Genomic DNA, 11,570 nt, shown 5'->3' on the forward strand with positions numbered 1-11,570 from the left:
ATAATCAGCTCGTCCCCCACGTGGGTAAGGACAAAGACGAGAGAGGGCGCAGAGCTGAGATTAGCAAGTGTTGGACAACTCCGTTTAAGATATACATCGAAAAATGTTGGACACATGCGGAAGTTTTCCACCCTGTTTTTGTTTTTTTTGTGAATTCCTCAGTCACAACATGGAGTTAGCCAAAAGGAGGAGAGGCTCTGGGGTTTAAAACCAGATAGTTGATTTTCAAATAAAATACCCGAGAGTCAGACAGCTGCTAATATACGAAACCTAACAATCTTAGTCTTGGATTTGTAGGAGTTTTGCGTGTTTACACTTAAGCCAAGGCTTAAGAAACAGAACTTTTATTTTGAGGAAAAACATCCCTAGAGATTCGCGTAATACAAACTTAGAGGGCTAAGATTATGGATGATTGAGTGCTGTTTGTAAAAAAAAAAGAAAACTTTATTCTGTGTTTTCTAATGTGCAATCGAAGTCCTGATCTTCTCCTTAGCTTGCGTCTTCAGTCATTTGAATTTTGTCATTTGGACTGGGAAGTGTGACAGGATAGCCCCACCCCACCCCGACCCCCCAAAAAAGCAGCCATGGAAAACAGGGTACGCAGTCCTAAAGTTTGAACATTTCTTGGAGCCGGGAGTGGGGTCAGCCTACCTATGTAGCCTTCTGTGGCTGGATCGCAGACCAGCCTTCTCCTGTTGAGCAAGAAGTCCTAAGACTTGTTCTGTGTTCCTCCACCTAGCCCCCTCCCGCTTCCCGCTCAGAGCCTTCCTCTGGCCGCCTTTTATGTCATTTCCAGCGTTTCCAGCTGGACTCGGCAACAAGCAGTAGGATATATGTGACTCGATGCCAGCGTGTCTGGACTAGAAGTTGTCCTCTGTTTCTGTCTCTCTCTGACCTTCCGTCTAGACTCTTCGGTAGTGTTTGTTTCTGAAATATGGCCCAGAATAATCCAAAGCTCCACAGAACGAGAAGCCTTTTGTAAATCAGCACCAAAAAGAATCACAGAATTTCCAAGTATCTTTTACAACTATTACTTAGAGCACATTTTCCCCTAACAGAGATCAGCCCTCCAAAATATCAGCTCACGGACTCATGTGTCCCTCTGTGCTGGAACTCAATCGTGTAAATCACTTCCTGCAGTTGGGAAGTTGGTAACAGGAATGACTCCTGCACCTGTCCTTTCTCCGAGTGACAGATGTGCTGACACTGTGGCCACACCCATCCCTTCTGCACGTGTGCAGACACATATAAAACTTCCCCAGAGGACTGCACTGTCAGGGCCAGCTAGATTGCCTCCTGTGTTTAAGAACTGTACCAGTTGGTATTTTCCGTTTGGTTATACAAGCCATCTGGAATTCATTGTTACGGAATGTGCTGTGTGTGTGTGTATCGGGGTTGTGTGTGTAGTGTGTCTGTAGCGGCTCCAGTGTGCAGGTGCACTCCGTAGGTAGTACGGACGGCGAGTCTGTGGTATGCTATCGTCTTACACGTAGCTAGCCTTCAACACATGAATGTGCGTGCCCCGTCTCAGTGATCCTGGGAGGAAATGTGTAAGGCACAGTTGGGGGGGATGCGTGCTGAGCTATGCAGAACGGCAGAGAGGAGACCTTATGTCTGGCTGGCGTGAACCTGCATGCCTGCCCACAGAGGCAGCTGGGGGGTTGCTTCTGTCCGAGTCACTGATGATTTTTCCATGACTGGACAGGCAGGTGCGGAGGGCCTGACCCTCCTCTGCCCTGGCCCTGGCCTCTCCCCTCAGCCTTTGTTCTCTTGTCACCCCCGAGAATCTGCTTAGCTTCACTGTCCCGCCCACACTGACCATGCCGTGTATTGGTGTGTCCGTGCTCACCTACAGAACTGAGTTCAAATTCCTGTTACCGTGGACTTGTCGAGGTTAGCATGCAAGTATTTGCATCATTTTACTCATGTTTGAGTGGGCAGGACTTAGAGCTAAGTGTCCCATGGGTATGGTATGGGAATAAAAGATAATGGAGAAACGGAGTGTGTTTATGCATGAACAAATAATTTTCCAATTTCCATGTATGCTTGTTCCAGATGTTTTTATTTAGTACAGTTTTTTAATATGTTTGAGATTTAAAATACTAACCCTGAAATTATTCTGTGTCGGGAGCGGGGTACTAAAGCCACTCCTGGGATTGGAAGGGGCCGTTGCAAGATGGCGGCTGGCCCAGGGCCAGGAGGTGGAGCTGGTCTCGCCAGCAGGTAAACAGGAAGTCACAGGGATAGGCTAATGTGCAATTACTGGCCTATCACGTAGCGCCAAGTGGACCCACGGGGAGAAGTGATTGGTGGAGAATGATATAAAAGTAGCCGGTAAAAGCTTGACGAAGGACAGACCACAACGAGGACAGATGAAGACTGGGGGGCGACGAGGAGAAAGACTGGGGAATGAAGCAGAGAGTACGGGAAGAAATGTGGGAGGAAGGGTGGTGGAAAATGGGAGGAAGGGTGGCGGAAGAAGCGGGGAGGAAAGCTAAGACCAATGGGGACAGGAGCAGCGGAGAGAAGGATTTAAACACAGCCACTTTTGGCAGTGAGGGGTCCGTGGTCGGTGTCTCCCAGACCCTCAAGAGTAAGCATTGTCATTTTAGTGTCGCTGCTGGTCAGCGACAATTCTGTATCTTTTTTTTTTTAATTCTATGTAGTAATATTTAAGTAAACTTGGAAATACTTTGAAAGTATGCATACTTCTTCCTTTTAAGATGTATCTGTTTATTTGAAAGTCCAAGAGAGAGAGCACTTCCATGTGCCGGTTCCCTCCCCAAATGACCCCGGTGGCCAGGGCTGGGACAGGCAGGAGGAGCCAGGAGCTGTGTCCAGGTCGTCCACAAGGATGACACGGGCCCAAGGATTTAGGACCTAGGTTCTTGCTTTGCCAGATACATGAGCAGGGAACTGGATCAGAAGTGTCACAGCTGGGACTCAAAGTGGCACCCACGCAGGCTGTGGGCACCAGGCTGTGGGTGTGTTTACACACCGCTGCGTGTGCCGTCCATCCCCCGGACTGTCGGGGAGACTTGTGGTTTAGACTGATTTTCATGTGATGAGATCAAGGAATAAAAGACATCCTTTTAGGTAAAAAGGCAAGTGGGCTTTTTTTTTTTTTAAACCCTGATTTCTTTTGCTTTCTTTAGTTTTAGATTTTTTTTTTTTTTTGTACATTAGCTTTTCCTAAATTAGCTGCTGTACTCCAAAAACTGAGTAGTCAGTCATATTAATATTCTGGAAGTTCTTGTTGGCTGCTGTATCTTTGCTTAACGCCCTATCCTTTACTCAATCTTAGTTGGTTAACTTCTGCATGAATTCCTGGTACAGCTGAAAGGGACTCCAAGGGGCTGGCTGTTCCTACTTTTTTTTTTTTCCCTGTGGCAAAGTAAAACAGCTGTAAGGTATCTGAAAATATTCTTGAACTACTAATTTAAAACTTTCTGTGTTTCACTGAAAAAGAAAATTCTGGAAGAGTAATTTAGCATCCAGTTGAGATTAAAGAAGTTAATGTGTGAGCGTGTTTGAATCAGAAAGTAGAAGAAGAAACCTAACTGACTGCCAGAGGCATAGCAAAGAGTAATTAATGCTTTTTTCCCCCTATATTAGAAGAAAGACTAAGGTGACCTGCTTGTAGTAATAGTGTGTGATCTTCAAATGACTGTTACTAATGCAGGTGATTACAGTTAATATGGTTTGGAACATGGGGCCATGGCTAAATCTTAAGAATTTATTAGAATTCTGGGTCTACTTTCATTTTTGCCTTTCTACTAGTTTCTAAACTGAGAATGACACGGCTCGTGTTACCTATGCAGTCAGCAAAACTTACTCCTCCCCGAAGACCTCATTATCCTGCGGCCGCCCATCGCGTGCTGTGTCTCAGGCCTGCCTGGCCAAATGCCTCGGCAGTTAATCCTGGAAGAGAAGTGAATGCCTCTAGTTTTCTTCAGTTACAAGTGAACCTTTCTTTAAATCTTTTTTTTAAAGTCCTTTGTTCCTCCCTGATGAATGTACCCCCATCATTTCTCTTTTTAGTTAGTTGGGATAGTCATTCTAGCATATTCCAAGATCCACGGATACTTAAGTCTCTCGCATAACAGGCGGTGGGATTTGCATATAATCTGTGCAACAGCCGCCCGTGCACTTGCAAGCATCTCCGGATCACAGCGTCAAATGCTGCGTAAAGAGTTGTAACGTGGCATTATTAGGGCATAGCAACAGGAAAAAAGATCTCTGCGTGGTAATTTTTTCCCCGAGTATTTTCGATTGCTTGGATTTGCAGATTGGAGTCCATGACTGCCTGAGTCCTGGCTTCACGTGTCTCCTGCTGACACCTTGTACGCTGGACTGTCCCAGGTGCTTCTGTACACATCTCTCCCTCTTCCTGTTTTTCTATTTGTTTGATAGACAGAGTTACTGGGGAGAGCAAGGGGGCAGACAGAGAGATCTTCCATCTGCTGGTTCACTCCCCAAGTGGCCTCAATGATAGGAGCTGAGCCAATCTAAAGCCAGGAGCCAGGAGCTCATCCAGGACTCCCCCGTGTGTGCAGGGGCCCAAGCACCTGGGCCGTCCTCTGCTGCTTTCCCAGGCGTGTTAGGCGAATTGGATTGGAAGTAGAGCAGCCAGAATTCAAACCAGCGCCCATGTGACATGCCACCACCCCCATCGGTGGCTGGATGTGCCTCATTGTATTGCTTCCAGACCAGGTGTGGTGGGATTTTGGTTTTCAGTCTTGTTGTCTCAGAGCATTTTGCTTACTTTAATACAGTTACCAGTATCACTTGGCTCATCCTTCCGTTGTTTTTACCATCGAACATACCTGATATTTTCTTTCTGGTGTTTCCTTGATTTCCTGAACAACAAGTTTGAAAGCACAGGACCCAGTCCTCAACTCTCATCCCGCCAGCCAGCCAACTCTGAAAAGGGCTCAGCCTCACATGTGAAGTTTGTGATCGTCTAAGGTGTTTCAGCAGGAGCTCTGAAATGCCTGTGTCTACAAGGAATTTAATGTTTCATGATAAAACCTGCAGCTTCCAAAGGCTTAGCCATCGTTTCTGAGTCTTTGGGGAAACAAAACGGGCTCCACCGGAATCCTTAGAGACTGTCATTTTAAATCAGTTGTCGAGCCAGGACTTGAAATAGAAGTACAAGTTTGTACGTACAGATTTCAGAGAGTTCATGTTGTTCGTAGATGTCTTCATGGAATGAGTTCCTTTCCTGATTCGAAGGCAGTAAAATTGTTTAAGACATCGTGTAGTCTCATTCGCTAAGTTTCTTATAAAAATTCTCTCTGGTTTTTAGATCACTTCGCTAGTTACCCTGCAGCTGTTAAGCCTGGTTGGCCACGACGACCAGCTTGACGGACCCAAATACAAATGCGCCGTGTCTCTCGACTTCATCAGAGCAATTGCAAGGTAATCACCGAATGATTGTTAATGTCTAGTGTCTTGATGTATTTAAATGCTGTACCCAACGTGAAAATGGGTGTTCTTCTTAATCTGGTGTCGTCTTAGTCTTTTAGAGAAGAAAAGATCATTTGAGTACCAGAACTAGTAAGCTTTACGGTGGAAGGCACCCTCCCATCGAATGTTATCAATGACGTAAATTTAAAAGCAATAGCAAATATGTTAGATGGTCAAAAGAAAAAAAAATGTCTAAAAGATTTTAGTAGGCTGGAATAATGGCCCACGGGAACAATGTGAAATTTTGATGGAGAGTTGGCTACAGAAAAGGTCTTTTGTACTGAAACAGGACAGGAGAGCACTTGGCTTGGGTCTTCAGTATTTTCACTGACTTCAGGGTTTGACAAATCCTGACCTAGGTAGCACCGAAGCTAGTGTCTTATTCAAAGGGCGTCATCGTTCTGCCATGCGTTGCCACAGACAAGCGGAGAAAGATCGCGCTGTTGTGATGTGCTTCAAGGTTTAGGAAGGGAACTAGGCCAGAAGGTCTCGAGCACGCCAAGTGAGTAGGTCACGCAGCCAGATCTCTGCTGGAAGGGTGACGTGGGAGAGAAAAGCCGTGGGCAGGACCTGCTCTCCATCTCGGGCCTTTCGGGGCTGACCCGTGAAACGGAGGGAGGTGAAAGGCAGTCACCCTGGGGTGTCATCGTGGCGGGAGGAATGGTGTTTGTCAGCACGGGAGCTGTCCGAAGCTGCAGCGAGGTGTCTCCGAAAGCAGCCTGCTCTCTCGGACGTGCTGCTGTTTGAGAAAGTGTTCAGGCCAGCCGCCTGAGTGATCACAACTGGGTGCCCGTCTGGCAGGATGGCAAGTAGGCAGCACTTTGCCCCCTAGTCGCCTCTGAATCCGAAGTCCCATATACCAAGGTGCCGGTTTGTGCCCTACTGGATGGCATAGGGACTCCAGACACGAAGGAGCCATGGGACGTTTCACTGGCATAAAGAAGGGCCAGGTGTTAACGCAGAGCATGGCGAGCAGGATCGTCTTTGGAATGTATATTCGTTAAGCACTGTTAAACCTTTCTCAACAACGATATGGGGGCCTCTGTACCTAACAGCCTTTATCCAAGACAGGACTTTGACGTGAAGCCGGTGATGCTGGTTCACTCCCCAAATGACCGCAGGAGCTAGAGCTGGCCATTCCAAAGTTGGCAGCACGGCTTCCTCCAGGTCCTCCCCCCTGTCCCCCCGTGGGGTCAGGGACCCGGGCGCTCAGGCCCGCCTCTGCTGCCTTCCCAGGCACAACAGCAGAGAGCTAATCAGAAGAAGTGGGATAGCCAGGACGCAAACCAGTGCCCATATGGAATGTCAGCACCTCCTACCGCCACCTCCCTTGTAGGCAGAGGCTTAACCTACTGTGCCACAGCACCTGTCCCCTGCCTCCCCCGCCCCCCATGAAGCCCATTTTCTTCAGGGGTTCTTGTCACTGCTCTGAATGTCATGTGCTCCAAAGAGATTGGGTACCGGACGTGTATGGGAAAACACATATGGGTCCCTCTCTATGCAGTGGATATCCAGTTGAACCCAACTGAAATTGGTTTTACCCAATCCGTAACATCACAGGGATGTTAAATTGCGCCGCTGACACACACTTGCATGTACCCCCTACCAAGGAAGGAGAAACTGGAGTTTTGGCCAGAGAATTCACAAACTTTGTTGGCTTTCTTTTGTCTTCTTGGCCTCCCCCCTGCTTTCCATGGGCAGCACCCCCTTCCTCCCCCGGCCCCCTCCTCCACTCTTTCAGCCCCACACTGCTTCCTTGCTGCCGACCTGCCTGCCTCCTGTCTCCTCCTGACAGTCATCTGCATTGCCTTCCCTGCAGCCAGATGTGTCCGAGACTGTCGCTTCCCCCGGAACCATGGGGCTCGTTGGCACTCCTGGCCTCTGGCTCTGTTCTCTTTGTGAGAGATTCTGTGCTCAGCCTGCCGGCCCAGCCGTGTCACCTCGTGTCCCGAAGACGAGAGCGTATGATTCCCAGCCCGCCCTCGCTCTTCTACATTCCACAAGTTCACATTCACCTGCTCAGCCTTCACTCGGTCTCCCACAACAAAGCTGAAGCTCTCAGTGAGAAGTCACCTGGATACCTGCCCGGCAGCCGTCCTGTGCCCTTTCCCTGTCTCAGCATCCCGTGTGAATCCAGCCCCTCCCGGCCCCACGCTGTGGATCACCCTCTCTTAAAGCTGAGCCCAAGCTTCCAGCATCTTCTCGCTTTCCTCCTTATTTTGGGGCTGTTTCAACGGAAGCTCATTTACCAGTTTTTCCTTTCCAGCTGACCTTTGCAGTGATGCCTTGAGGCTTGGTCCTCAGCCGTTTCCTCATGCCATACCTTTTCCTGCAGTCAGGTTTAGCCTCGCTCGTGAGTTCCACCAAACCTTCTGTAGATTAATAACTCTCCAATTTGTAAAGGCCAGCCTTTTGAAAACTAATATTCTTGGCCTTTACTGAAAGCTTTCCAGCTGTGTCAATGTGTTTCCAAAACTGCAATTGCAAATTCTAGCACCACCTTGCACAGAGAGGAGAGGAAGGTTCTGTCTGTCCCGTTCTGCACTCTGCCGGTTGCACCAGCCCGAGATGTGACCGTTATCCCTGGATTGGCTCAGTGCTGCCCTCCCAGCATCACTCACTCGTTTCTCCTGAGGGTCTCAGATTCATCCTTTTTTTCTCATTTGTGCTGTTACTGATGGACCAAGCTACCGTCATCTCCTCCTATCTCATCTTAAGCCGTCTTACCTCCACCCCCCTTGATTTTATTATTCACTGTGTACCAGAATGCTCGTAGAGAAAACTTAACATCACCTTTCTGCTCAAAGTCTTCAGTGATTTCCCATAATTCTTGGGATTAAAAACAATCTTGTTGTAAAAAATGTATTTTTATAAAGGTAACATTTTTACGTATTTCGTATCTACAGTCTCAGAATGATTCTCTCCCACGCCCTCCTCTTCCTTCCTTCCTTTTTTTTTTTTTCTAGTTTCTGCAGTGACATACTTTCCATCTTTCCATGTACTTGATAATCACAAGCTTAAACTTTTGCAAAGTAAAGAATTCGATGAAGGAAAATTTGTGCTACTTGGCTTTTGGCAAATGGCTCATTTCACGGAGCAGAGTGCTAGAAGACCAGGGTCTTTAAACGCCGGCAGTGCCCACGTTCTTTGAGCTGTACCTCTGTCCTAGATGGCTCGTGTGCCTCTCCCATCACCATTGGCATTGTCATGACCCCGGCTGTTTTCCTATTTCTAAATACGCCATCCCGCTCCCACTGCTTGCACAGGCAGCCTAGACCAGCCTCCGGTCTTTTCATCTAGCTGTCACGTTACCCTGAGATCCCAGTGCGAGAGCTCAAGTCGGGAGCCCGTGGGACCCGCGAAGACCCCCGTCGCCACCTCTCCCAACGCACGTCATTAGGAAGTTGTCATTTTGTCCTTCATATTCTCATTTTAAAGAAATAGCTGATTGGATCATTAGAGCTCACCTTGCCTTCCAGAGCAGGTGCCCAGGAAGCCCACAGCTTCCTTGTTGACACTGGCCTTGCAGTGGTCCTGCCTGATCATGCCATGTTTTAGAGAGTGTACAGGCGTCATGTTTATATCAGGCGGTGGAAGAGTGACAGCTCACGGCTCTGAAAGGGCTGTTTCACCTGCCGCCCAGACCCAGCTGTGGCAGCTGTTTGAGGAAGATTCATTCTCTCTCTTCTCTCTCTCCCTGGCCCTCCCTCTCCTCCTTTCCCTTTCTCTCCCCTTCTTTCCTTTTGTCTTTCTCCTTCCTTGTCTGTTGTTCTGCTTTTCAAATAAATGAATCTTCCCTTCAAATTCTCTGTGTTCTCGTTCTCGTTGACTGTGTTTCAGGGCCGAGCTGAAGCTGGGAACCAGGGGCTCTGCCTAGGTCTCCGGCTGCACCAGCAGGATCCTAGCTGCCTGAGCCATTGCCTTGTGCTTCCCCAGGGCCACGGTTGCAGGAAGCTGGAGCCCCAGCTAGGAATGGAACACAGACACTCCACATATATACACATATATATGTGACACACACATATATATTCTTTGCTAGAAAGGTCTTGTCGTCAAGAAGTGGGGTTATGGAGGAGGTGAAGATTTGGATGAGACACAAAAATAGAATTATGTTTCAATAACCACACTTTTTTTTGCTTCTGCGCAGAGGGCTTTCTTTCATGTTAAATAACTATTTTAAATTTTGCTGCTAGTGGTAACAAGATTGTATTTTCAGAAGCATATTCTATCGTTCTAGTCCAGATTTTAAAAATATTTGGTATGTCAGTCATTTATTTAAACTTTTTTTAGAAAGTATATTACAAAATGATAGACAAGAACATTAATTGATAATGGCTTTATAAAAAAAGCGTGCAATTAGTGAATCTGTAAAAGGCTGTTCTCACATGGATAATTATTTTTGTAGAATTGAATACTTTGGGCTTTTATTTTATACTTACTGCTAGATCATTATATCTAATTATTTTGACTATTTATTCAAATAATAAACCTCCGAGTCTGAATATATTTATACTGAAGAATGAATTTGGGGGAAAAAAAAGAATATAATTATATGTCTCTCTGTCTTTCTGTATTTTACTCTGCCTGCCATCAGAGTACAAAAATATCCACCCCCATCGTCTGTTTGTTGTGTGGTATTCTTGGACTGAGCAGATTTAGTTGCAATACACACCCAGGCCAGCCAGTGTTGGAAGACTGAAAACACAAGCCACGGATGAGGACAGACAAGCGACGGTCCCTGCAATGCGGAGACAGGTGTTTTGAAAGATAAACAATGAGCAGAAGCAAAGAAGATTTAAATACTTTTTTATCTCTAATTGCTTTGTTCTGATCATCAGACAAAAAAGAAATAGCTTTCAAGTGAAATCTAAGCTTTCTGTATAATAGTTGAAATGCAGAGCATTAAATGGTTCTTTGTGGTTATTTTTTTTTTTTTTCAGAAAAGCAAACTTTATATATGGTAGAAATGAGAAACCAACTTCTTAAGGAAACTGTGTGCTGAGTGACATTTTTACAAAGGGGTATCAGCCCTCTCTTGATGCATTTGATAGCACTGCCGATGGCTTAACTGAGTTGTGAATTATTATTCTGCATGAGCTTTCCAGAATCTTAACAAAGCTGAGCAGTCCAGGGACAAGGATGCTAACCTGTTATCTGTTTTTGTTTATAGGACAGTGAACTTTGACATAATAAAATACTTGTATGATTTCTTGTGAAAACAAGAGCCAAAGCCATATGGACACTGTGACAATGACTAAGCCAAGCCGCGTTCATCCAACTACTTGGCTGGCCGGGGAGAGGAGTTCTTTGGCTCTGTTGGATTTGTCCAAACAGGTGCTGGCCCAGCATGGAAGCTCCTGGAAGTATTCTGATTGGTCTGGCTGGACGGGAACAGGAGACTGTTTACCGGGGACCCTGGAGTATTTGGAAGCAACGTGTTAATTATAAACAGCAGGGTTTGCGCACAATCTGTTCTACTCTTAATGATGTTATCTTAACACTGAAATTGCCTGAAACCCATTTACTTAGGCCTACGTCTTGCTCCGTGAGCCATCCCCCTGCGCTTTGAACATGCCAGCAGCCCTTGTGTGTTCGCCTGGGCTTTTCACTTCCTCCCCACGGGAGCCTGTGCAGGTGCTTGCCAAAGCAGATTTTCCCGAGGCCACCGTTTTAAAACAATCATAGTTGCAAAACATAAATACAAATTCTTATTTAAAAATCCAAGCTTGTGTGTGTGTGTGTGTGTGCGTTTCGCACCCCAGTGTTCTCGAAAGACGAGAGGGTTGGATGAGCTGTGGACCAGCTCTCCATCTCTCTGGCGGTTAACCACCCAGCCTAGCTTTTCATCAGCAAGATGATGTTCCTTCCTTCCAACCGTTGGCCTCTAAGAGTTGGACAATCAAGTCTTTTCTGATTATAGCAGTGTGGACTCGAGTTCTATTTTTCCGTCAGCATTTAAATGTATGAACATTATTGTGAGCGTGAGCAGGTGTAAGGTATTCCGCAGCCTGGTTAAATCTTGGTGGGATTTATCGCTGTGTTCCATTTTTTTTGAAGAAGAAGAAGGAAAATCTCCGGAGAGGCTTCCGGATAGGGATGTG

General features: G+C 46.6%; 1 protein-coding gene across 1 annotated transcript in view; it reads left to right on the forward strand.

Moving 5' to 3' along the window:
• The window catches only part of LOC121166959 (origin recognition complex subunit 5), a 39,159-nt gene extending 27,977 nt beyond the window's left edge, over window positions 1-11,182 (forward strand). The window contains exons 13-14 of the mRNA XM_040996301.1: window positions 5,309-5,421; window positions 10,640-11,182. Coding sequence (XP_040852235.1) covers window positions 5,309-5,421; window positions 10,640-10,685 — 159 coding nt within the window. The 3' untranslated portion in view covers window positions 10,686-11,182. The remainder of the gene's footprint in view (window positions 1-5,308; window positions 5,422-10,639) is intronic.
• Window positions 11,183-11,570: the final 388 nt, after the last annotated feature.

Source organism: Ochotona curzoniae, unplaced genomic scaffold (assembly GCF_017591425.1).
Source record: "Ochotona curzoniae isolate NIBS_2020 unplaced genomic scaffold, NIBS_Ocur_1.0 patch266, whole genome shotgun sequence".
In the NCBI taxonomy this organism is placed as follows: Eukaryota; Metazoa; Chordata; class Mammalia; order Lagomorpha; family Ochotonidae; genus Ochotona; species Ochotona curzoniae.